Below are 27,236 nucleotides of genomic sequence, written 5' to 3'. Positions count from 1 at the left end.
ATGCTCCGATGTTTTAATGTTTGCTGATTTTGTAACGAAACTATGTAAAGTGTCTTTGAGTGTTTTGAAAAGCGGCACACAAAATAAATATACTCGTATTAATACTTGTAATGCACTACTTTTTGCTTTTTGAATTACCTATTTTGCCTAAATAAAGGCTCAGCTTTATCTGTCACTGCAGGTCAAAACATCTGGAATCCACTACTTAATAATAGGTTACTTTGATCTATGTTTCATATAAAAAAATGTAAAATAAATAAATAAATAAATAAATCTGAAAAGCAATAAATATAATGAAGTACAATGTCATAGTGTTGATTCCTCAAAGTATGCAGGTCAAAGGATCTGCTATCCAGTTACGGACATTTAATCTATAATAACATGTTGAGTTTTATAAGTTTATCATGTGTGCTTCATATATAATCTAATCTGAAAAAACAACTGAATGTAAGAGAGGACAATCAGTTTATAGTTTGTTCTTAGAGTAGATTTTCTACTTTTGCTTCAGTAAAAGATGTGAATTCTTTCCTCTGACGCTGCAGATGAAAACATCTGGCATCCAGCGTTTAATCTTTATAACAATAAATTGTGTTTTATGAGTTAATCATATGTGTTTCAGGTAAAAATGACAATGTGGAAAGAAGCAGTAGATTTTCTACTTTTATTTCAGCAAAGGATCTGAATACTTGCTCCACCTCTGCGGCCCTAAACATCTGGCATCCAGTGATTTAATCTTTAATAACCTGTTGTGTTAACTAAACCTGCCATGTGTTTCTGAACATAAAAGTCTCACTCTGAGAAGCTCCAGCTGTAGGGTCCATGTAACGGAGGTCTTCCTATGTGTGGATTTGCTGTTTTTGCACCAGTGGAGGATGTGAGCTGTTGGAGCTGAAGTTTGTTGTTTGAGGGCAGCACTGATAGACATGCGCACAGCTGATGGAAGAGAGGCACATCTGCACTGACGTCATCTCCCCCCCCTGAAAAAGCTGGCAGTTTGAAGCTGCCCTGCACTGGGACAGACCCGGTGTCTGAGAGAGGGGGAGCAGCTGCAACACAACTCCTGCTGCTGTTAGGATGCAACTTTTTTCCCCTCTCCACTTTTTCTGAGCCATGAACGCATCATAGAGACGACAGACAGAAAAGAGAAGCCCTGCTGGAGGAGATCCAAGACAGAAACAGCTGAATTCTTCTTTTTGTTTTGTCTCTGTGCTGAGATACTGCCGCGGTGGGCTGAAGAGGTGGGGGGGAGAATCAGAGGATGGCAGAGCTCAGGAGGAGATGAGCAGAGGAGGTTTGTGTGAGGAACCAGAGAACTGCACAACTCTTTTGTCCTGAGCTGCAACACTTGGACTGGAGCTGACAATGAAGATGAGCCTGGTAAATATCTCCTCACACTCCCACGTCCGTGTGTTTTGTTGGTAGTTTAGTCGGAGCACAGTTAAACCCTCACAGGGAAGCGGGCACAGCTTGAAGCTGAGACAGAGTTTGCATGGAAAAACGCGTACTTTCAGCAACATTTACGCACCGTATCCACGTCAAGTTTGCAACGTTCCATGCGCAACGCTCCGCTTGTCTGCCTGCCTCGGCAAACCAGGAAAACTTCCACGCTTTGTGCAAGTTTCTGTGAGTTTGCAGACGCTCCTTGAGAGTTCGTATCTTAGTTGCCGGTGTTTTGCATTCGGGGCCGGCTGCCAACTGTCTGGGTCAGAGTGGCCAAGTAGGTAGCGCTGTCTTGTCTGTCTGTCTGTCTGTCTGTCTGGACCGCTGCAGGAAATACAGCAGTCTTCCAGTCCTCTATCACCTGACGTCTGTTTATAAAGCCTCGAGTTTGCACATGCTGCCGTGAAGCGCGTCACTGAGCCAAAAAAACCCCCACAATGTGCACGAATGATATCACGCCGAAGCTCAGATGCATGCATCCACCTCACAGCTCCATCGCACAGCAACGTTTTTGTCACCGAATTACTCATCAAACTGTCGTCAGTGTTTAATTAATGATGGCGCTAATGGCACTAAAGATCAGTGTTGTTCCTGGAAGCTCCGTTAAAGAAAGTGCTGAGTGAGAGACATGATCAAACTAAACCCGAGCTGAAACGTGTTCAGCTTTCATTCATTCAACGCAGAGCAGAGCTGCAGCTGATCACTCCTTCACCCAAGCTGCAACAGTTAGTCGGTTAATTGATTCAACAGAAAGGAAAAAGGCTCCGCTGATGTCGGATTGTGCTGCTTGTTGTTGGTTTACTTCAGTTTAAAGTCTACTGGGGATGCAACTATCAATTTCAAGTTAAAATTCAGCCTCTGGGGGCACCTAAATCACTAAAGTAGCACTAAATACAACACTACTTTTGAGAGGAAACCACCAAAGGGACAGTTAGAACTGATGAAGACTCAAAAAATATCAACCACCTGGTCAAGAATCGGTTGTGAAAAGATCACTTTAGACAACTGATTAACAAAAATGACAGCTTCTTAAATCTACTCTACATTCAAAAGTTTGGGTCAACCAGGCAATTTCATGTTTTCCATGAAAACTCACACTTTCATGTGCTAACATAACTGCACAAGGGTTTTCTAATTATCAATTAGCTTTTCAACACCATTAGCTATGTAGCATTAGAACACAGGAGTGATGGTTGCTGGAAATGTTCCTCTGTACCTCTATGGAGATATTCCATTAAAAATCAGCCATTTCCCGCTAGAATAGTCATTTACCACATGAACAATGTCTACACTGTATTTTTGATTAATTTAAAGTTATCTTCAGCTGCAGCTAATGACTCCTTCATTGAAGCTGCAACAGTTAGTTGTTAATTGATTCAACACAAAGGACAAGGGGCTCCAGTAATGTGAGATTATGCTGCTTGTTGTTGCTTTACTTAAGTAGAAAGTCAACTAATGATGCAATTAGCAATTTAAAGTTAAAATTCCGCTCTTAGGGTCCCCTGAATCACTGAAGTAGCACTAATGCAACACTACTTTTGAACTGATGAAAACTCAAAAATACCAACCACCTGGTCAAGAATCGATTATGAAAAGATCACTTTTTACAACTCATTAACAAAAATGCCCAAACTGTCAACTTCTTAAATATACACTACCGTTCAAAAGTATGGGGACACTTGGAAATGTCCGTATTTTTGAAAGAAAAGCATTTTTTTTCAGTGAAGATAACGTTAAATGAATCAGAAATACAGTCTAGACATTGCTAATGTGGTAAATGACTATTCTAACTGGGATCAGATGATTTTTAATGGAATATCTACGTAGAGGTACAGAGGAACATTTCCAGCAACCTTCACTACTGTGTTCTAATGCTACATTGTGTTAGCTAATGGTGTTGAAAGGCTAACTGATGATTAGAAAACCCTTGTGCAGTTATTGTAGCACATGAATAAAAGTGTGAGTTTTAATGGTAAACATGAAATTGTCTGGGTGACCCCAAACTTTTGAACAGTAGTGTCTGTAATTATTTTCTGTGCAACTAAAGGTTGTTTTCATTGTTGTCAATCTGTGGATTGTTTTCTTGACTGACTGATGAATCACTTGGTGTGTAAAATGGTAGAAAACCAAATGTTGATCAGCGTTGCCCAGAGCCATGATGACAAATGTCTTGTTTTGTCCACGATCCAAAGATATTCAGTTTACTGTGATAGAGGATGAAAAAAGTAAAAGAGAGTTACATTTTTGAAGCTGGAATTCGGGAATTGAAACTTTTTTCTCAAAACCAGTTGGCCATTAATTTAATCGTTGACTACTAACTGATTAGTTGTTGTGGCTCTAAACCCAATATCTTTGTGTTCTATGAAATGTTAAAAGCCACTTTTTTCTATTTGGTGATATTTTGTGACAATGATTAAGTGGGCTAGTCAGTTATGAAAGTCATCATAACCGTTATTCTTCAACGTTTAGTCAATACAGTAACAGAAAATAGAGAAAAATGTCAGCTGTCAGAAACAACCTGCAGATCAAGAGGTCTAATGTTTTGTCACATCTTGCAAATGTCCCAACTGTGAGATTAACAAAGGCTTATCTTGCCTTAAAAGGCAGAAAATAACATTTGGGAAACTGCAACAAATACTTAAAATGTGATTTAAGCCATGAATTAATTGTTGGAACAGAAGCCGATCAGACTGAGTGATCATTCTTGAGCAATAATCTGTGCTTGATTTCCTCCACAGGAATGCAGATGGATCGGTCAAGACAAGTTTCCAATATAGAGCTTCGTGTTTGGAGTTACACCTGAGCCTGACTCTGTCTGATGGATTACAGTGTTTTCTTCGAGCTGCTGACATGAATCCAGAGGCCACTGACATGTGGAAGCGCTCGCCTTCAGGAGGAATCTGAGACCCGGATGAGCCTTGTAGCATTTAAAGTGAAGGAGTAGAACCATGGACTTGTTATGGTGTCACGTCGGACTGATCCCGTGCTGTTAACCCGCCTGTAGCGCCCTCTGCCCCCACCCCATGTCACATCTTTCCCTGAATTATGGAAATTTTGTGGAAGACGCTGACTTGGACACTGAGCCTGGTGGTGATGGCTGCTTCCGAATTTCAGAGCGTCAACAGACTTTCACACAACTCTCAAGGTATGAAGGTGACGTGGTCAGAAAGCTCTTCTATTGTAGCCAACAGTGTGTTTGTTGTCTTCTCAATTCTTTCCTCTTTTCCCCTGTAAAAGAGGAGTTCCTGTCCTACCTGCAGCACTACCAGCTGACTGTCCCGATGCGGGTGGATGAGAACGGAGACTTCCTGAGCTACACTGTGAAGCACCACCGGCCGGGCCGACGGAGACGGGGGGCGGTGGACCCCGTGATGGGACCCCAGCCAACGTTAGACCCTCCAGAGCCCCGGCTGTTCTACAGACTGTCAGCCTACGGAAAGCACTTTCACTTAAACCTGACTCTCAGCCCCCACCTGGTGTCCAAACATTTCACAGTGGAGTACTGGGGCAAAGAGGGGCTGGAGTGGCGCCATAAAATGGCAGATAACTGTCACTATGTGGGATTCTTGCAAAATCAGCACAGCACGACCCGAGTGGCACTCAGCAACTGCAAGGGCCTGGTGAGTACAAAGTGGCTGTTTTATTATTGTTCCAAGAATAGGTGTAGGGTCTGTTTGAACAATCTGGGAGGACATTAATTATCTGAACCCTAAAACCCCCCAGTGGGTTTAAAAGGCAAGTTTTTTGCGATTTTTTTTATTGCCAAAACTACACCATTAATCAGTCAAAAACCATAAAAACTTAAAGAACAGTCAGACTTTCAACATTTCAGCAGTCCCTAAGCGACTCATCTGTGGTGCACAGTTCCATCAGGAAAATCCCCAAATCTAAGAGTAAAATTATATTTCATCTAATACAGTTTATACTACTTTTGTTTTAAAAATTTGCCAACACGGGGCGCCACAGTAGCTCAACAGGTTGAACGGGCGATCCATAAACGGGGGCTATAGTCCCTGACGCAGCGGTCATGAATTTGAATCTAGGTCAGGGCCCTTTGCTGAAGGTGCTACCTCCATTCTTCTCCCCACTTTTCTGTCTCTCTCTCTCACTGCTGTCCTATCAATAAAGGCCAAGATAGATGTTTAAAAAAAAATCACCAGCACTACACTGTTTGCTCAAATCCGATTCTGTAAAAAAAATAAATAAATTCTGCGCTCCTCACTGTGATGTCATTAGTGACTCAGCTGTGATCAGCAGTCACATGACAAAGACTTAGGTCAGATATTGTGACAAACTGTTTACCATTAACAAACACTTTTTAAGCTCCCGGGCACAACCTAAGGGCCAGTAGAGACTCATCTGCAACAGTCATGTGACAAAAACTCTGTGATTTTTCAACTGAACTGCAGGCAGTGTTTCCACAACGTGGCGAGGGGACAAGCATGCAAACAAATCAGAGAGACTGAGAGCAAAATTAAATGCACTTCTTGATTAATAAATTAAATTCATACTGGTTGAAAAACAGTATACAGAAGAACAATTTACGGGCAAATTTTTTGGAAGGTACCTTCAGCACAGTGAAATATCTTTATGGAGTTGTGCAGAGTAGTATGAAAAACATTTGCTTGTAAAAAGGCAAATACGTATAGTTTCCCAGTACTGGTAACACCTTTTGGCACTTGGAAAAATGTACATGTTGATTCTAGATTTTTAAAATTTTTGCACAGTCACTAATCGAGAAATTAAACTTTTGTTTTTGTCTTTTTTTATGATTTGTAAATATTGTATTAGAACTTTATCACACTGGAGAGGGGACATTTTTGAATTCTCTAACTGGTTGTGCAGTTTCCAAAACATTATATATCAGTGAAAAATGAGCCCACAGTGAGTAAAAATATGACAGGAGCAAAAAAACACCTAGAAACGACTTGAGGCTTAGAGGATTAAGCATGGGATTTTCAGAATATTCGTCATGATGATGATTTACGCACCAATTTGTTCATTTGCGTACATCTACATTGCTTCATCTGTGACTATTGTTATAATGCAAATATCCAAATATACATGTGCTAAATATCGAATGGGGCTTATCATCTGTGTCCCCCGTTAAATCTGCACTTATGACTTCAAGTGACCGGTTACTGCTGCACTGATCACCTCAAATAAACCCTCGTATTAATGTTAACATATATCTGCCTTGTGCTGCTCTCATTGCAGCCAGGCTCTCTGAGGATTAGACCAATTGTAGTTTGCTTAACAGAAACTTGGCTTCTTTCCATTTGGCACACTGAGCCTGCAGGCGACTTGGAGTGAGGTGATGCACATGTCGAAAAATCACATCATCTCAGTGATCTGTTAGTGATAAGCATCTAGGCTTTTCTTCCCATTCAAGCACCGAATATCACACTTCAGTAGCTGAGATCGCGTTTCTTTCGTTGATCTTTAAATACCATAGATTGTGCTCCACGTGTAGTTTTTAAGTGCTCTAAAACAAAACCAAACAGCACTAACAAGGCAACTAATTATCCCGTCTATGCTTTTATTCCTCGGGCTTTAAACCACAGGCTGTCCAGCGTCTCTTTGCTAATCAAGGAATTGGAAGAAATTTTAATAGCTTCTATCCCTCCTTGCTTCAGAATAACTCTAAAAAAGGCCCTGCTTCTTATTGGCAAATGTAGTCATGTGGAGAAAACATGTAGCCAAATGTGTTGGCAGGACCTGCACTGAGCATCATAAATTGAATTAGTGTTTGCCCTTTTTTCTTACAGCACCAAAAATGGACAAAACTGTGTCTGCGCTTTAATGTAATCAGCTGTCTGGACAGTTTGAGATCTTGACATCACACGCTATTAAAACCCTAAATCCAAAATGTTTCTGCATACTAGTGTGATATGTGGTTAATTGCTTTTATTGTGGGTTTTACAGAGCCAGACCAGTGTTTCCTATAAACCCAATATGAAGGACTTCTCCCCGTTTTTGCCCCAGAGGAGGGTATTAAAGGCGAGAGAAGAATGTTTTAATGTTGCTCTTGATGTAATTGATTGTTGGGGGTTCTTAAATCTGACTGCAGATTAGTGACTAATGGATTGTATGTGTGAAAACATGTCCTTCATGACATCAAGAAGAGGAGGTCATGAGGGAACTTATTAGCTGTTTATAGAGGCACTGCAGCTAATTAGTATTGTACCTCCACAAAGTTTAAAGATTCATTAAAATTAAAGTAGCAATAAAAGGGCTATCCAGTTGTTTAGTTTGCAAAATGATGGATTCTACATTTCCCATTTCAACAACTCAACCTTTATTTACACTTTGGGTAAATGCTCAAGTATTTTAAACTTTAAAGCCACAGTATGTTTCAGCTTCCTGGAAAAATGTAAAGCATACAAGCCCATGCTGAGATAACCCTGAGGATGCTATCAGGCTAATATGTTAAGATAATTATAGACTTAAGAAAATGTCCTTTCTTATCTATTTCACTTTATGGGACCTTAATTTACAAACTTAAATCATTCTGTATTGAAGAAGACTTGAAACTATTGGCTGAGTCCATTAGCTGATTTGGAAAATGTTTACTAAGGTAACAAATCAAGTGAGAAGTGGAGTGGGGAGCGCCCCCAGCTGTCTGTTAGAACGCAGGCTTCAGATATTTCTAGGTTGGCTTTACTTTTCAGACCTGGAAGCTACGTGAAAGTGCCCAACAGCTGTCTTGATAATACTCCTATTCAGTTGTTTGGAACTTACAGTGCTGGGCTCCTAGCTAAGTAAACAAGGAGAGCACCATAGCTGCTGTTTCTGCTTAAAATGTTTGGTTTCCCGTCAGTGCAGCAACATAGCTGACTGGATGCCAGTTTGGCTGTTACAGAGCAGACGATTAGCTTTGTGGCCTTTATATCATCTCTGGCTATGTCTGTCTGTTATATACAGTCTATGGTTGCAACTGAATAAGATATTGGATATTAGATTAAGGCCAGGATTGTATTTCCTGCAAGTTTCCTGTATGCATCTCAAAGTGTCCTTGTGGACAAGGTCAGTAGTGTGCACTGTGGAAAAATATACACACTGATCTACTGCAAGTGTGTAGAATGAAGTCCTGTAAGCGGATTAGAACATAATATTTTTAAACAACTGCACTGCGGTGTCCACAACTGTACATGTGAGCAACTGGCAGGAAGTGTCATCCCAGTTTAAGGTAGCTAGCAATCTAGCTGCTCAACTCAACCTTTGACTGGTTTCAGAATTCACCCAGTAACTTAAGCTTTTTCTGTTGTGTCCCTCCACCCTCTGTCATTTCGCGTTTTTATGTCAAGCTGATTTTTTTTTTTAAGTTCTCAAATTAAAACCAAATTGCAGCCTTTGAAGCAGCAAATGGAAGCAATTGCGGAAGTGCCAAAACCTGCAGCTTTGTGAGTGGCCACTTAAGGCTGGCCCAAGAGTCCATAGCGAGACGATTTTCATTAGGAACTGAAAAGTGAAGCCAATGCAAAAGTGCCCTAAACCTGTATTCTCTCTTACAGCCAGCAGGGGGCGACTCCTCTGGTTGCAAAAAGATGTCAGATTGCATAGAAGTCTAGGAGAAAGCAACCCTACTTTTTACTCGATCTGTTACCTCAGTAAACATTTGCCACATTAGTTCATGAGCTTGTTTGCTAGTTTAAAGACTTTTTGAATACAACATGATGCTCATTTAGCAAATGAAGGTCCTGTTTAGAAGGAAATAGTTGATAAAGCAGGGTATGTTTTAGGGGCGTGGCTCCCTTGTGATGACAGGTTGCTAGTACATGGGTGTGATGGGTGTGTATAATGCCTTCAGGTTCTCCAGTCAGATTCACTCCTCGCTTGTTGCATTCAGTTTCAAAATACCGTGATGACAACAACTTGAAAAATACAGACTCAAGGTTTCAAAATTGGAGTTAACAAACCTGTGGGTGACGTCACCCCAATCTGTAGTTTACGCACTTCAAACTTGCTCGTCTGTGAGTCGCTGAACTTCAATTTCAGTCCCGTGCAAACTGAAATTCATGTTTAAAATAGGACTGCTCCTTTAATAAAATGAGTGCATACAAGACAGTCCGATACACCCAGCATGTAAGTTGTTTTTTCCTGTATTTTTGTTAATATTAGGCATTTAGCACCAATGTTTGCTTTTTGTAATCTGTTTTTTCACTGATTTTCTCTCCCTCGACAAGCATGGTGTTATAACAACAGAGGAAGAACAGTATTTAATAGAGCCTTTAAAGAACATATCCTCCGCCACCTCCAGTGAATGGAACCTGGAAGAAGCACAGCAACATGTTATTTATAAAATGTCTGCCATTCCCTCACCACAAGAGCATAGCCAGGAGTTCAGCTGTGGCCTTTCAGGTTGGTGAACCTCCATCTGGGTTGTGTGGGTGGAACTGACGTAAAGGAATAACTATACATAGCAGGTTAGAGGAAGTGCTGGTTTGGTTCTAGGCCCATGTTGTGCTGGACATGACCGGGCCTCTTGTGTGCTATAGTTGCTCCTGGCCTGGACACCTTTCAACCTGTAAGAGAAAGTCTCGCGCCAGTTTTCATAAATGGCCCCTCAGTGCATAGAGACTGCTTGACTCTGACTTTAATCGAAGCACAAGTCCTATTTATGAAACCAACAATCACGTTCGGATTCTGAAAGTCAGATGACTTGGTTCCACCGATTGCTGTGTCTGCTGAGATATGACGAATTGGAAAAAGAACCAGGTGGATATTTAGGTATTTGGGCCAAGGTCTTATAAGAAACAGTGAAGGCTGTCATCGCCAGGAAGCTAGCATGCCCTAACATGTACCATCTTATAGCTTTTTCCCAGAGCATCTGGGTCATAAAACAAAGGCTTTGGCTGCAAGATTCAAAGGGCCAGACTGCCTATCTGCATCCATCATACACAAACCAGCTCTCCCTCAAACAGAAGACGTGCCACAATTCTGCTGTAGATTGTTATATAATAATTCACCAACCCGTCTGTGTCTGCTTGTCATCCTCAGACCTCATTAAAAGCAGTGCACCTTGCCAGTTTAGCACACCTTCCCCTGTCCACTCGCCCTCTGTTCCGAAAACGACATCGAGCAGTCGAACAGCACCCACAGACAGAGACGCTCTGTCAGCACCGAGCGCTTCGTTGAGACGCTTGTGGTCGCTGATAAAATGATGGTTGGCTACCACGGACGCAAAGACATCGAGCACTACATCTTGTCTGTAATGAATATTGTAAGTTTGATCCTACTTTTTGCTTATGTTGTTCACCACACTGCTGGGTCCTTCTATTAATGAATGTTTTGTTTGTGTATCCGTACTGTTGTCTGACTTTGTGTCTTTTCTTCTTTTCTGGAGGTCAGGTTGCCAAACTTTACCGTGATGCCAGTCTAGGAAATGTTGTGAACATTATTGTGACCCGGCTGATTGTTCTGACTGAAGATCAGGTGAGAAAGAGTCTTTTTTTCATTCCAAATGTTCTATTGCGCTAAAGTTTTTAGCCTGTTTTTTTAGTATCTGTGCCCTCACCTGTAGTGAGTGAATAACTGATGCGCTTGGCGTGAGTAAGCTGCAGTATTTTATGTGACTGCTGCGACTGAAGGGGGAGAGAGAAGAGAGACTATTCACCATATGGCCACCACTTCAGATGAAAGATGTCTCAGGCATCTTCCCTCAGGGAGCCTTGATCGAGGATTTTACATGCACTGTACATCTGTATGTATGTGTGATGGGAGAAACAGAGTGTCCTCCTGCCATCTGCTTTTTCTGAAAGGGTCATAGCGGCTCTTTATGTAGCATCAGGTCCAAAAATCAAGTCTGCATGTAGAGCGGCGTCAAACTTTGATCCTGTGCTGGATAAGCTGAATACACACTTTATAGCAAAAGTGAATCCCTGACATGTTTGTTGACTTGTTCTCTATTTTCTTATAACTGCACAGTGGGCAAGCTGGAACCAGCTCTACATGATTGCTGTTTACATTCATGGAACTAGATGCATTTTGCAGACTCGCTACAACTTCCCCAATTGCCCTACTTTTTATTTTTAACAGCATAAGTCCTCGATCTACTCCCCCTCTACTACTCATCTATCTCCCCCTGCGATAAATTGTTTACCTTTACTACAACTGCAACTACTCTTAAATCATATCGAAAACCTTTTCTCTTCCAAAAATTGGTCCTCTAACCTCCCTCTGATCCCAGTACAGCACTCCTCCAAATAATTCATCCAGATAATCGCTCTGCTCTGGCTCTGTGGTTAGCACTGTCAACACAGGACAATAACTTCTATGCTGTTTTTATTTTTTTTTAATTTTTAAGAGATTTTTTTTTTGTTGTTGTTTTTGCACACCGGCCATTATTGGACATCAGACACCTGAGACATGAACCAGAGACGTTCTAGGTCCACAGTACAATATGTGTCTTAACCACGTGGAGACCGGAACTCACCTCTAGGCAATATCACTACTACTATCTAAACTTATTCTCCATGTAAAATGTCTTTCAAAGGTGTATGGTACAAGCTACAACACAAATTAAGACACAGCATGATCAGATATGATGCAGTACAATTAGATCTAGTACTACACAATGCAGTTTGAGTTTATTATAGTTCAACACGGCGACACAATGTGCTAGAAAATGACACAACACGATCCAGTATAGCATGATGATGAAATGATGTGGTAGAATGCAATACAATAATGCAAAGTGGCACAGTACAACACTGCACAACATGATACAATAGGATGCAATGCAGTACAATATGACATATACTGGTTCCAGTGCGATACGAAAACATGCAACATGTTTATGGCATTTCACAGCATGACTCGGCATCTTACAGTACAACACAATATGATAAGACATGATACAAAATGCCAATTTATAATGTAATACGATATAAAACGATGCCACGCAGTGTGATGCACAAGGATGCGATAAGATACAAGCACAATTCAAGATATAACGATGCACCACGATCGCAATGTGGTAGGACAAGATACAACATGCTATTACAGGTTGCAACAAAACACAACACAATATGGCACAATACAACGCAAGATTATACAAAGAAATATGCTACAAAGTGAGCCATTCTACACAGTCATAATTTGATCTAAAATGATTCAACACAACTTGATACAAAACGACACAACGAGATCCGACACAGTGCATCACAATATCACATAATGCTGTATGTCATGACATGCTGCAATCACTGCAAGACACTATGATTTTGTACTGTACTGAACTATTTTGGTGCTGTATCATTTGGTTTTGTTTTGTTCTGCTGCATCACGTCGCACTCTTGGTGTGTCTATTGCAGCCAAACCTGGAAATTAATCACCATGCCGACAAGTCTCTGGACAGTTTCTGTAAGTGGCAGAAGTCCATCCTGTCTCATCATAGCGATGGAAACAGTATTCCAGAGAACGGGATGGCTCACCATGACAATGCCGTCCTAATCACCCGGTAAGAGTCTGGCTGCATCTACCAACCACATTTTGCTCACACGCCACTGTAATGATCCAGTCTGGAAGCTTCAAGAGTTATTTTTCCAGTTGTTACCTTCATTGTAAGTAGTGCTAATTTCCCCATTTTGAGCAAATAGGTTGCAGGTTATTTTCAGCTGCAGCTACAACACTGGCAGCTCCAGTTCTTGCGCACACACTGTACCTGCAGCTGAGAATAAAGCCCTCAGTTCTGAAAATAAAATGTGCTGTTACAGACACTCCTGTACCTGTCACCCCTGCAATTTATGTCAAGGTGTTGCCATAAAACAGCAAAACGCTGTCATTACCTGGAATAGGCTTCATTGTTGCCAGAACTGTTTGGCCACATAACCTAGCAACTCAAGTGTAGCTCTGTTTCCCCCCACTGGCTATGTCTAGAGAGAGGATGGCGTTCTGTGATTGACATGGGCTAAAGCCAAGACTTTTGACTCTCTGGGCTCTGTGCAAAGCAGCCTTTCTATCATAGTGTTGCTCTTGCTTGTTGTCTGTCAGTTGACGCTCTCCAGCTCCTTTGGCTTTTGTTTTTGTTATTGGTTTTAGCTTCACTGAGGGAGAAACCAGCACCAAAGGCTGCTCAGGAGAGTCTCCATGCAGTGGTCATGGAGGTTTATCTTTCTGGCATCCCTTTTCGGCAGAAAGATGAGAACGGTGATAGCCTGTTCTCATTGTTTTTGACACCAAACACCTCGTGACAAGACTTGCTCGTAACTTGTCGAGCAGCCTACGAGCAGACATACTAGTGTTACCAGCAAACAGCTTCTGAAGTTAAACTCTTTCTGTCTGATTAGCTAAGGTGCATTTATGACAATCACAGGCGTAGGTTTTTATTTGAATATTGGTTAGAGGCTGCTGGTCCTTTGTGCACGCGATTTGTGCAGACACCTACCTTGTTGCTGCTATTAGATACACTACAGCTTTCAGGTTTTTTTCCAAAATAAAATCTTCTACATTCATCTGATTTGGACTTTAATAGACCAATAAGTGGCTCATCATTTGTGCAGATCATTCCCATTCATGTGTTCTAGTAGGAACACCTTTAGCTTCCAACAATACTGACAACATTTTGTGGTCATGTCTGTGGTGGAGATTTTACATGCACCAGACAAAATGGAGTTTTGTAACATGTGCTAAGCGGCAAACATAGGCAGCAGGGTGTATTTTAACAAATAGCGTGGTTGGCTGTGTTCTATCCTAGTAGTTTGGTGCCTGAATGTAACCAAACAGTGAATGATGAACAGCAAGTGAGAGCAAAAGTCAAAATGATCATCTTGTCAAAAGAAAATATGGCCTGAGACAGAACTCGAACTCAAGTCCTCAGGCTGAAAGTCTGTTCCTTGAACCACTCCTCTAAACTTTAAAAAGTAGATTTGTTGCGCTTTCTAAATGCTACCTTGCAGATAAATCCTCAATAAACAGCAACAGCCATGGCTAGAAGAGAACTCCAACATGTTTTCTGTGTAAGTATGACACGGTTATAGTTTATGAATCATTAAAAAATATTATTTAATGCAAAACTGAAAAAAATCTGCATGTACAACATTTTCCGAGTGGCCACAGGTGTTACCAGTACTGCGAAAAGCCACTCTGCATACTACAGTTATTTTACTACTTTAAAAAAAAATGTCTAAGCTAAGATTTTTCTGACAAACCTCAAGGATCATCAAGAAATCTGACAATTTACAGTTCCTGGCTCTGATAATGGTGCAGTTTTGGTCATTTTAAAAGTATAAAATGGATTTGGGTTTCAGATGGTTCAATAGGTTGATTAGTGTGCCTACTGAGACTACTAGAAGATAAGATCTACCTGCTATATGTATGGAAATGATGTACAATGATAAGACTTGTTGAATGGTACAATACATCCAAAGTGGTTGCTGCTTCTTTAATGTGTTTATTAATTGACAAAATGTATGTGTTCTAAATATTGAAGGGGGATGTATAAACCTGCGTCTCTTTCAGTTTTTGGGTACTTGATGGATTTGACTCCAAAGCAAGCCAGATCCAACAATCTGGCATTATAATACACACTATAAAGCTGTTGTAAGTAATGCTGCTTGCAAATATTGGGCGTACTTAACACATCTAGAAATTTTTAGAGCTTGATCGCTGCTAACAGAAACATGCAAAAAGTTTGTCTTAAGACCAAAAGTTTCCAAGAAATATGACTGCTGCTTCATGCATCAGTTCCTGAGTCAGATAGTCTTGTTTGAATGTGGCTTGTCACGTTCAAAAAAAGGCACAGAGGGAAATTTGGGGGAAATAAATCAAAACAAACAGAACGTCCTAAACGAGGTCATGATTGTACCTGACTGGTTTGGAGCTGCTCCACTAGAGAGGAAAGAGAGAGAGAGAGAGAGGAGAAGGAAGGAAGAGGAATTTATGGGGAGACAGAGGGAAGGAGAAAGGAGGGAGGGGAGGAACGAGAATGAATTAAATTTGCAGTGCCCTTGGTTTTAATAGATTAAAAGCTTTAGCAATTGATCGGATCCTTCATTTGAAATGTATGATGTGTTCTTGAAGCGCTGCGGCTCTATTGGATTACCTGTATGCGGGTTACAGGGGTTAACAGTAGGGACACAGCATGACCGAAGCCTTTCTGTGGATTCACATTCATGTCTGAGCAATGTGCGTTAGTTAACCCTTTTAACCACAGGTCTGAAAGGGGTGCTATGTTTAAAAAAAATGCTAAAAAGGAATTAAACAGAGCGAGAAACCAAAAGATTTCCAACGTTACTGTGACATGCAGTTCAGTCTACAAATTTTACCAAATCGAAGCTTAAATCATGAGAAAATTGCCAAAATTTGCAACAATCACATTCTGGAAATGAACAAAAAAAATGTGAGCTCTTCAGGACAACCAATAAGCCATTAGCGACATGTGACAAAATTCAGGACTTCTCGGCTTCAGTGAGAGTGAGTGCAAAATCAGTAAAATAAATGCAGCATAAAAATGGTATACAGAGAAGCAAGTTGTTGTAAGACACATTCTGCATGGAGAAATAGCTTTCTTGATTTTTTTTTTTTTTTTTTGCTTTCTAATTGAGTCATCCTGCATATAGACATTTTTGGGTTCTCCTTCTAGCTATGTTGTGCTGTTTCCATAGAGGTACATGATTTTATATTAGAGTGAAAACGAGCCCACTCTGAGGGAAAAAAATGTGCTAAATAATGCACAAAAAGCTGCTCGGGGTTCAGAGGGTTAAGTGACATTTGCAGAAAGCTATGGATGGAGGAGTGAACCAGGTGTTTTCTAGACCCAAACCTGTCATGACTTCATTACATGCTATTGTTATGCTAACGGCTGAGATTATATCTGGCCAGACTAGGTGATTAAACAGGGAAAGAATGGAAAGGCAAAGAGCCAGTGAAAGAAAACTGTATAAATCTTTTAAAAAAAGTAAAGTTAATTCAATTTTTTCTGTTCTTTCCACTTTTTTCTTTTTAGATATGACATCTGCACCTACAAGAACAAAACCCTGTGGTACTTTAGGTGAGTGGAGTAAAACTTGCTTACACATGTTTTCTTGCCAAATTGGTAATCTTATCTGATGTTGACAGTATGAATCTCTGGTTTAGGAGTTCATCCTTCTCTTTTCCCTCCGGAGAGGTTTTCATTTTCACATTCAGCGTGCCCTCAGACAAACCTTATTTAGGAACCTTCGCAGCCTCCTTTAGAGGAACACCAGACGGCTCCTGTGAGACATAATGAGAAGGATGTTTTCACTTGTGTTATTATAGCTCCTCGCCGGCTCGCCCCATCTTGGCTGAGGCCCGGAGCCCTGAACCTGGACAGCCGTAGTCACCTCCTCCACTTTACAAAACTCCTCTCTCTCTGCGTCCTCCTCCTCTAACCTCAGTTTGTCTAAGGTGTTTACACTTCCACCGGGGGTTGAGAGACAGAAAGGATAAGGCATGCGTTGGAAAGCCAAGGAGGCAGACTTAAGGCAGGAGAGAAAGGTAGGAAAGGGGAAGCAGAAAGGAGGAGATGGAGGAGGAGAAGAAGAAGAAGAAGAAGAGGAGGAGTTGAAAGGAAAATGGAAGGGGAAAAGGACAATTACAGGGAGTGCTAGAGTATGCAGGAGGGAGATAGAGTGGATGATATGCAGGCTGTGGTGATATTGGGGGTGGGAAAAGGACAAGCAAGCAGTGACAGAGAGAGAGAGAGACTCTCCCCCCACCACCACCCCTCTCTCTCTGAAAACCCTTCAGCTCCACCCCAAACCTCCTGTCCACCCAGCCCTCCTCTCCCCATCTTATCTTTGTAAAGGCCCCGCAGGCACCACAGTATATCTTGGAGGTAATATTGTGACTTCAGGGGTGGTTTGACAGATTGACCGCATTCGTCACATTCCCCAGTCGCTTTAATTGCCCTGGCATCTGCTTGGCTTCCTCGTTGTCTCACCCCCCTACTCCTTCCCTCTCCTCTCCCCCCTCCCTCTCCTCTCGGGGATCGTGCTCTCGGGTCAGATCGCTGGCCTTTAGGGTCGCCGAGTAATCACGGCGCTGGAGATAATACACAGTCCACCTCGGTGTGTGTGTGAGAATGTGTGCACGCTCACACTCACTTAACTCTCTCTCTCTCACACACACACACACACACATTCTTAAACTAATCGTAGAGTAGCCACCCTCCTTCCTTTCCCTCCCTCTCCTCCTCCTTTCTTCACCTTCAGGCTCCCTCCTTCCCTGCAGTAATGGTTTCAGTGGCCTCCTGATTTGCGAGTCTATTCTTGTTTAGCCTCTTAGTAAAGAGGATACAAAAGCTGTGCCCCTTTTAGCACCGAGTCAAGGCTGTTCAAACTATACAGGACAATGTGCATTAGGCGCTGACCAACTAACAATAACTTATGTGTGAAGGGTGGTGTGTCAAGTGCAGCGATATCACATTTAGCACAAATTTAGTGTCTGTGCATGCGAGCCACAACAAGAGTTTAAGTTACTAGAGACCAAGCTGAGGGGTCAGTCCATCCAAATCCAAATTTTCTCATTTATTCTTTGTCGTATGAAGTCACTCAGACTTTCAGTTTTTCAGATATCTGTAAGAAGGTCCAGTCACAAGCTGTTGGAGTGTTCCTTGTTTTATACATATTACAAATTAGTGCGTGAAAAATGCCTGAAATTGGGGGAAAAAAACAAAACGTGAAACAGTGCAATGCAAGCAGATATAGCAAGCATATTGTAGTTCTCTGCTGAAGAAGAAACAAACATAAATATCGTATTTAGATTTTTTTTCTCCTTCTGTTTGTTCGAGGTTCCACTGGTGCTTTCGATTTGTTGTGCCTTAAACTGCAATAGTATTTATTTTCTGGAAATTTGGTTAAAATCTGGAATAACACTTGACTAGATTTACGAGCCTTTAGCTTTTAATAAAGAAAAGTGGAGTCAAGGGAGTTCACCAAAGCTCTACAGGATAATCTGAGGGGCATGTCGTTATTACAGTTGGCAAAAACCTATTGTTTCTACGTGCAAGCCACATTGAGTGTTTGAATATTTGAAACCAAGTCTGAAGGGTCAGTCCATCCAAATTTTCCCACGTACCCTTTGTTGTATTTATCCAAATATTCAGCCTCCAGATATCTGCTTCCTGCTAAGTAGAACGAGGGTCCAGTTGCAAGCTGCTGTCTGTAAATGTGCTTCCATCTACCTGATTTTGTACACACGAAATATGGCAAAAAAGTCGGAAAAGTTGTGTCGATAAAAACAAATCATGACAAAGAGCAACGGAAACAGATGTAGCAGATGGATTATGGTTCTTCCTCTCTGTTGAAGAGGTAAAAAATTGCAGCAGATGAAAACATTAAGTCTACATGGACCAAAAGCCAACTCATGGTTTCTGAATGACTGATGTGTGCTTTGAAGGAAGACCGCAGATATGCACATATTTCTGTTCATACTACAATAAGTACTCATCAGTCTGCTTCAGATGGCTGGATTTCCCTTTATTTTGAACACAGAAACACACCCTCTCCTCATAACAAGCTGTTGTTTTTTTTTTTTTTAGCAACATTTGGCTCCGAACGCATGCAGTTGGTACACTTGAAATACGAACAATCTGTATGTGCAGATTTTGGGATGCTGAAGAGGGGTCCATATGGACCATGGCAGCCTTGTGTTAAGGTTGTCCCTTGTGGATGTGGAAAGCATGAATTGGCCACTTCATTTGTGGACTGACAGCTTGGAAGTTTTCAGAGGTGGCAAGCGGTATCTGGACACCTTTGATTTGCATGAAGTAGTCTAGACCTCAACTTTATGAAATAGAAATAGCAGGCAATGCGATACCCCGTGTCCTTGTTATCAAAATGCATTACAGACTGCTTAAATGGACAACAAGAAAAGCACTCTGAGAGCTCAGTCATTGTATCATGTCCAACGGAAGAAATCTTTAATAAAAAATGACCTTGCGCTGAGCACATGCGTGTGTTATGCATGTGTACGTTATGTACGGATACCGAATCATGTGACCTAAATATGTAATGGGCGGCAGGAAATGATCAGACTCATAAACATCCTCACAATTTAATTGTACCTTGTATCATTTCCGAGGAATAAGTCCTGAAAAGTCCACAGCGATCGACTTTTAGTAGTCGCAATCATGAGATCGTCAGCAGGCAGCTGACATAACGTTCACTTGACACTGTGCCGCTATCTCTTAATGAAACAGAAATCTTTAACAAATCCGTGGATCCAGAGTATATGCTGCATCACTGCCAAAATCTAAGCAGTTGGTCCTTGTGTCATTTCTGACTTTCCTTGAAAATTTCGTCCAATCCATTGGTCCGTTTTTGAGTAATGTTGGAGACAGACAGACAGACAGACCACCGCAGATCGTCACGTTCCGGAGTAATAAGTGAGAATTACTGAAGTGATGGATCCTGTGGACATGTATCATATAGCAACAAAGTATAATCAGGGTTTAATGAGATACAGGAAACAAACAAATGCCATATTTCATTCATGTTTTGAGGTTTGACTGGAGCTCTTTTAATCATGTCATCTTGTTGTGCCCTTGGCTGCAATGAACTTGTAGCATCTGACTGGACATTTATTGCTTATTTTTTTAGTATTCTGGAAATTTGGTTGATAATTGGAAGGAAATTTCACTTGTAATAACATTGTAATTATTATTCTGAGTATCAAGAACATTGTTTTGCATGCTATTTTAATTATTCTTTGAAGAGAACACAGAAGTCTTGGAAAAAACAATCAAAGCTGTATATGTAGCTCAACACACCAAGAAATGAATGAGCAGATGTGTTTTTTGTAAATTGGGTGAACTGAACCTTTACACATTATTGCACACACACACTCGCAAGCAGACAAACACACCTGCTTTTCACTGTCATTCGATCCACTCTTCAGTCACCTGTAGATGTAATCTGTGAAGAATTGCCTGCAGTCTCCCTATCTGACCTGTCAGGCTTTAGGAAAAAAGGACCTGCGACACCTGGATTGTGGAGCGGTTTTAGCTTTAAACACCCTCTCCTCTCCTGTTTCCCTCGTACTCCAACTCCAGTTTTGAAATGAGGAAAACACTGATATTTCCTGACAGGTTTCTGGTGGGGCACAGTGTTGGTGAGGGGTTTCTTATATTCCCTTCTTTGGCTCACATTGAAGGCAATCCCTTGTTACATGAATTGAAATGTATAAATCTAAGCCGTGTCTAGACATTTTCCAGCAGTCGCTGCAGTTTGCTAAAAATGAAAAAAAAGAGGCAACTGAGCTGGTGATGCTAAACTCATCTCTCCCTGGTGAACCTAGAACAGTGACTAGCTCAAACTGTCTTGCAGCACCGCTGTAAACGGAAGATCATATGTGTGGAATCCCAATTTTACGACTCCTGAGAATGCTGCGCCTTGACCCTGTGTTTGCATGTTTGTCTGGCTTATGTGTGTCTGTGTGTGTGTGTGTGTGTGTGTGTGTCTGTGTGTGTGTGTGTGTGTGTGTGTGTGTGTGTGTGTGTGTGTGTGTGTGTGTAGGTTTGGCCTCAGTGGCTGGAATGTGTGAGCCGGAGAGAAGCTGCAGCATCAATGAAGACATCGGCCTCGGCTCTGCTTTCACCATTGCCCATGAGATCGGCCACAAGTGAGTTTTAAGACTTTTAAGATCCTAATATAAAATATAAAATGTGACATTGCTCACTGATGCAAATTGCAGAGGTGGGACACAGTCAGAGGGCCTCAAACTGATTTGTTTTTAAGTGCGAGTGATTTAAGCAGTAGCTTGGAGAGTTCTCTCATTCTGACAGCCTTGAGGTTTTTCTGCAAGTTTTTAACCAGAGAAATATTTATAATATCTGACAGTGTACCATTATCTACTATATAATATTTCATCCATCCCCGTGTCTGTCATGTGATATACACTGTTCAAAAATTTGGAGTCACTTAGAAATGTTATTATTTTTGAAAGAAAAGCACTTTTTTTCCAATGAAGAACATTCAATGAATCAGAAATACAATCTAGACATTGTTAATGTGATAAATACATATTCTAGCTGGAAATGACTGATTTTTAATGGAATATCTCCATAGGGGTACGGAGGAACATTTCCAGCAACCATCACTCCTGTGTTCTAATGCTACATTGTGTTAGCTAATGGTGCTGAAAGGCTAATTGATGATTAGAAAACCCTTGTGGAATTATGTTAGCACATGAATAAAAGTGTGAGTTTTCATGGACAACATGAAATTGTCTAGGTGACCCCAAATTTTTGAACGATAGTGTAAATCAACTAAAGTTGCTTTTGAAAGATGTATTTTGGTGCCGAACTTCATTCCCAGAGCATCACTGCTCTGAAGCTGCTGTCGCCAGCAGCTGATGGATGCCCTGACATTGCTGTTATCACTCTGCTCATTTCTGACAGCAGGACTGGAGGCTCTATGGTGTGAAGTCAATCAAAACACGTTGTACGGAAATGTTAAGTGCTTACAGTGTACTAATGATCTAATCTCAGAAAGTCATCATGAACATGTGGTATCATCTGGTTGAAACAAACATCCTGAGTTTGTCAGATACCAATACCATTGTACTACATGATGAGCCAGCATGGTTTAAAATGTTATAAACGGCACACACAACTTTGTGACATACCCGTCATGTTAGCTTGACAAATGTGATAGGCTTTGTGCGACTGTAGGTTTTACTTTCTTTGTGACCCAGGGCCTGAAAAACATATTTGGAATTCATCATTTTGCCATCAAGCACAAATGCACAGCTCTGGGTATTACCTATGAGCTTTGTGTTTATACCTAGGCGTAGACCTATTTTTTTCTTGTATCACTGGGGTTCATTGCTTCTTCCATGCTTATTTGTTTTCCGGTTTCATGCTTCTGAGCTGCCCCTGGTAACCCCGTGTTTCTCGTCACAGTACTATAAATTGTAGGTAATTACCTCCGTCAGTCTTCAGACAGGCAGACTAATGGAAAATTTGCATGAAGGGCTCCAAATGTCTGTGAGAGATCCTCATGCACAGTCTTAAGCCCTGGACTTAGCGTGAATGCACCTAAAAGTATGTAAGTCTGTGAGTGTGGATTAATCCTGAACCATGTCTGCCCTAGAACCTTGGTTAATGATTAAAGACCTGCAAATCGACACAATTCCCATTAGCCTTGGTTGTAATGAGCTAATTAACAAATATTAGCATGCTAACATGCTAAACTAAGATGGTTAATGTAGTAACATTAACACATCAACGGTGACATTACGATTCTGGCATTATTAACAGGAGGATAAGTTGTGAGTCTTTTTTTGATTTTATCAAATGAAGCTCAAAGAAATCAGACTTGATTCTAACTCATGTCCACACCTCTTGTAATTCCTCTTTATTTCACTTTATCTTCAATCCTTTTATCGCTGTTACAGCTGTGATTTGCTCTTAAACAAACAGTTCTTACTACTCGGGTTCACCAGACTTGCGTGCAGCCTCCCCCCCCCCCCCCCCCCGCAGACGTCTTGAACTGTATCTCCACATATTTCCTCATGCAAATGTCAGTGTCCACATACCTCTGGGTCTCTCCTTCTGAATATAAAGCAAAATAATGATGATGTATTAGTCTACGTATCCCTCTCGAGAGAGTTCAGCAAGATGGCGATTTCCTTTATTATGTCTCATGTCTGCTTCTGTTGTGGGGCAGTTGTAAAAATAGTCTCTGCTTCTAGAGGATGTATAAAAAAAACACACTGCAGCGGGGTTTTGACCGGCCTGATTTATTTCCAGAGTAGGGTAAAATGTCATAAATGCCGGCCTTAGAAAAACAGGTTCAGACTGTGCAATGTGGTTGGGTTTGTTATATACACTAGACCTGATTTGTGCTGCTGGACTGTAAGGAAAAGTGAGCTTTGACATCCTGCTGTAACATGAGATTTTCTCTCCAATGATATCCAGACAGATAAGGTTTTTCAAAAATGAATTGTTAAAATGATTTATTTCGAGCGTGGATTCAATATGAAATGAGCAGATTTAACAACAGACCTTGAGGTTGGGAGCTGTTTGGGTTTTGGGTCTCTCTCAGCGACTGATCTAAAGCCGGCAGTGACTCCCGCTCACGACCTGCTCAGACCTGCAGCCGCTGATTGACAGCCAGGCATCAGAGTGGTGATTAGAACTTTTTCATTCCTGCTGAGCACCAGACAGGGTTTGACCTCTGACCCCTCCACACAGCTGTTTCAGAGCCACAGAGCTTGATCTTTACAGCCACTGGGGTAGACATCCTCCAGCCAGAAACCTGGACTGACCGGCATCCTCCTATCAAAACTGTGTATTTAACTGTGGATCATTACTCCCAGCTGCAGTCATTCCACTTTTTAATTTGTGTGTTTCAGTTTTGGGATGAACCACGATGGGATCGGGAATTCCTGCGGCACCAAAGGCCATGAGACAGCCAAGCTGATGGCCGCTCATATAACAGCCAACACCAACCCTTTCTCCTGGTCTGCCTGCAGCAAAGACTACATCACCAGCTTTCTCGAGTAAGTGGATGATGGTTGTTCCCCGTGGGACTGTCTGGGCGTGTTTGGATTGTGTGTATGTGTGTGTGCAGGAGAGGAAAAGGTGCACTGCTTGCAGCTGTCTCGCTTTACAACCCGCTGCCACTGGCTGGCCCTTGTGGTGACCCGCTCGGCTGTCTTATTCACATCCATTTCATCGCTGAGACTCCTGCCAGACCTCCTTGTGGCTGTGGATGATAACCGACTGCTTTCCACTCCTGCATCCCCGCACCACAAGGCGGGTGACGTTAGAGCTCATGTGGTCCTCGGTGGCGATGTGCTGGCCAGCTGGCTTGGACCACTGCTCTGCTGTTTGGAGGAGAGGTCAAAGGAGACAAAAAAAAAATGGAGCACACAAATAAATAAAAGCAGAATGCCAACCTGGAATGGTAACACACTTGTTTCTATTCCTGAGGCCAGACCAAACATCTGGAATAACTGAATAAACAGATACCTCACATAAATCCATTTTTATTTGATAGGACAGACAATTAGAGTGCCCCAGAATCTGATGATTAAAAGACCATTTTACCAATTTATGACATTGTCCTGACACATTGTTGGGATGTGGCAGTTTAAAGAGCCTCTTTTATTGTTTCTTGGGTTTTCCCTTTCCTTTAGTGTGTTCTGTCGCTGCTTTTTTGTGCAAACTTTAAAAGCCCAAAGTCCACAGCAGAGAGTTCCACTAAGAACTCTGCTCCTTACTTGCCTGAAATGTCTTGTTGGAAGTTCAGGCTTTTCTTTTGTTACATATCTATGTCACCATGTCGCCCATCTGCATAACCTCTGCATGGTGGATAGTTTGGCCCTCAAACAATGAATGAACTGCTTCCTCGCAGTTTACCATTATTTCATCGCTAGAATTGCTACTGCTGCGACCACATCACTAAACTTCTGGGTTACTGCAGGCAACCTACCGTTGCTTTTGTTGGCCCACTGGACCAATCAGAGCACACTGAGCTTTTTGGGAGGAGGGCCTTAAAGAGACAGGAACTCAAACAGGCCATTTCAAACAGTGGCCGAGAAAAGGTGCTGCAGTAATGATGAAAATACAGTTAAGTGTTTTCTGAACATTAAAGTGTGTCCATTAAAGCAATACCCCCGCAAAAAATCATGAATCTGCAAATGTGGAAAATACGAGCAAACGATGGATGTCAGTGCTCCAGAACCATAACCATTATCTCTGTCATTCTAGATAATTCTTCTGTATCAAAACCTACATTCCCCACAGTGCAGTTCAACCAACAATTGTTGTTGGATTTGCTATAAGATAACATGCAATACACTACGGTTTGATACAATACGATAGTCTGTTTTTTGTCCCATAGAGGGAAAAATTGCAATGTTAGTGCAGCCAGGGAGTAGCAAAATGGCCAAGATGGCAAAAGCAATGCGCATTAATTAAAAAGGAAGATATAGTTAATAAAAACAGTTACAGCTTGTATATGTGGGAGGGGCTTAGGACACAGGAAGGTGAGAAAGAGCCTGTATTTTCAAATTCTGTTGGCTTTTTGTTGCCTTTTCAAGATTTCTGCTGACTGCAGCTTTAAGATTCACTGCAAAAAATGACCCACATATGCCATTGTCCAACGTCATTCATAATGGACTGAGAGTACGGTTATTAATGTTGTTGTTGCCTAAGAAAATATTCTAGAAGCAGGCTTGTTAGACCGCCACCCACTGCGTGTTTTTGAAAACGAGTGACTGTTACAACTTCTTATTTTTTGGTATCTGCGTGTCTTTGCTTTATGTAGAGTAGATTCGTTGATCATTTTTGGTGCAAATTATGAAAGACAGAAGGCCAGTGAAGTTATCAGCCAACACTGTAGACATCTCTGAGGTCCTGGAGGTCATTGTTACTGCACCTTAACATATCGGCCGCATCATTGTCTAACAAGTGATCACAAGACAAAAGCGTACTGTGAACTGGCCCTTACGTCCGTTCTGTTTTACAATGATGTGTCAGATCCAACATCTGTTGAGTCAAACAGTGACAACTAACTCAGAATGCAGCACTCCACCAAGGCTGTTCATTCCCCCATATGGCATTGTCAGAAATGCAGCATCTGTTTATTTATTAGTTACTGATGATCAGAAATCACAGCAACACAGGATGTGACCGTTTAATATAGATGGATCCACAAACAAAATGACGTTGTGTTGAGCACAGGCGTGTGTTATGCATGTGTACGTTATGTACGAATACTGACCTAAATAGATAGCTGCCGGCAGGAATTGATGGGACTCAGAAACACCCGCACAATTTAATCAGTTGTTTCTTGTATCGATTCTGATGGATAAGTTCTGATAAGTCGGCAACGGTGGATTTGTATTCGGATCGCAATCATGTGATCGTCAGCAGGCAGCTGATATAAAGTTCACTTGTCAGGGCTGCAGTGACGCCGTGCCGCTATCTGTCAATGATACAGAAATCTTTTACAAATCCGTGGATCCAGACTGTAAGCAGTATCGTTGCCAAAATTTAATCAATTGGGCCTTGTGCCATTTCTGACGCAGATCGTCACTTAACTCCGTGGCGTTCCTTGGCGGAATACCTTCAGTCCTGTGAACACTAAGGAAATGGAGCGATGGAGGGTTTGTTTTGTCAACCTGTGTAACACATTTTACCACGTTGATGCTGATGTTAGTGGGAAGGAGAGTGCTACATGTCGAGGACATCCAGAAGGCAGAATAAAGGTTCAATGTCATGAGTAGTTATTTAGGTCTGGTGCCAGCACCTCTTCCGCACAATCAGCCTTGATAGAGGTTCTACAAGGTTGGTTCTTGCAAGTGGAACACACACACACACACACGTTCAAGTTAACTGGAAAAGGCCAACAATTTCCTGCAGTGGATAATGGCCTAATGTATCGTTGAGCTGGAGTCTGTTGTATTTATACAGGTTTCTTTTGTTAGAACAGTTTTGGTTCTCTGAATGAACTGGACATGCAACAAATGGAAATATTAGCAAAGTCAGGCAGAACAATTTTACATATTTTCTGGACTATTTCCTGCTTCAGACAGAGAACAAGAGGTCAGAAACACTTAACAGTTAGGAGAGCATAAACAAAAACTTTCTAGTACGGCCTTTTGCATGCTTGTGCAAGTAATGCACATTTACCTGTGAGTGTTAGTCTGAGTTTATTTGGCTGGATGTGAGTGTAGAAAAACACCAAAATGTAAAGCAAACATTACTCCCATTCAGAGTGTTACTTTTTGTTACGTCCTGAATAATAGAGCCTATTAATTTATACACATGGGATTGCAAAAATCTCACTTAGAACACATTGGCACACATTTTTCTCCCTAAA

The 27,236-nt window shown here is 41.5% G+C and overlaps 1 protein-coding gene across 1 annotated transcript in view; it reads left to right on the top strand.

Moving 5' to 3' along the window:
* The first annotated feature begins 677 nt into the window (after positions 1-677).
* adamts6 (ADAM metallopeptidase with thrombospondin type 1 motif, 6) overlaps positions 678-27,236 on the top strand; it is an 84,303-nt gene continuing 57,744 nt past the window's right edge. The window contains 12 exon segments of the mRNA XM_022198339.2: positions 678-1,377; positions 4,179-4,585; positions 4,678-5,060; positions 9,627-9,801; positions 10,441-10,509; positions 10,512-10,663; positions 10,792-10,875; positions 12,756-12,901; positions 16,388-16,412; positions 16,414-16,432; positions 20,919-21,024; positions 23,761-23,907. Coding sequence (XP_022054031.2) covers positions 4,486-4,585; positions 4,678-5,060; positions 9,627-9,801; positions 10,441-10,509; positions 10,512-10,663; positions 10,792-10,875; positions 12,756-12,901; positions 16,388-16,412; positions 16,414-16,432; positions 20,919-21,024; positions 23,761-23,907 — 1,406 coding nt within the window. The 5' untranslated portion in view covers positions 678-1,377; positions 4,179-4,485.

This window comes from Acanthochromis polyacanthus, chromosome 18, assembly GCF_021347895.1.
Source record: "Acanthochromis polyacanthus isolate Apoly-LR-REF ecotype Palm Island chromosome 18, KAUST_Apoly_ChrSc, whole genome shotgun sequence".
NCBI lineage: Eukaryota > Metazoa > Chordata > Actinopteri > Pomacentridae > Acanthochromis > Acanthochromis polyacanthus.
The sequence above is the reverse complement of the archived record's forward strand: the minus strand, read 5'-3'. Positions and strand labels throughout refer to the sequence as shown.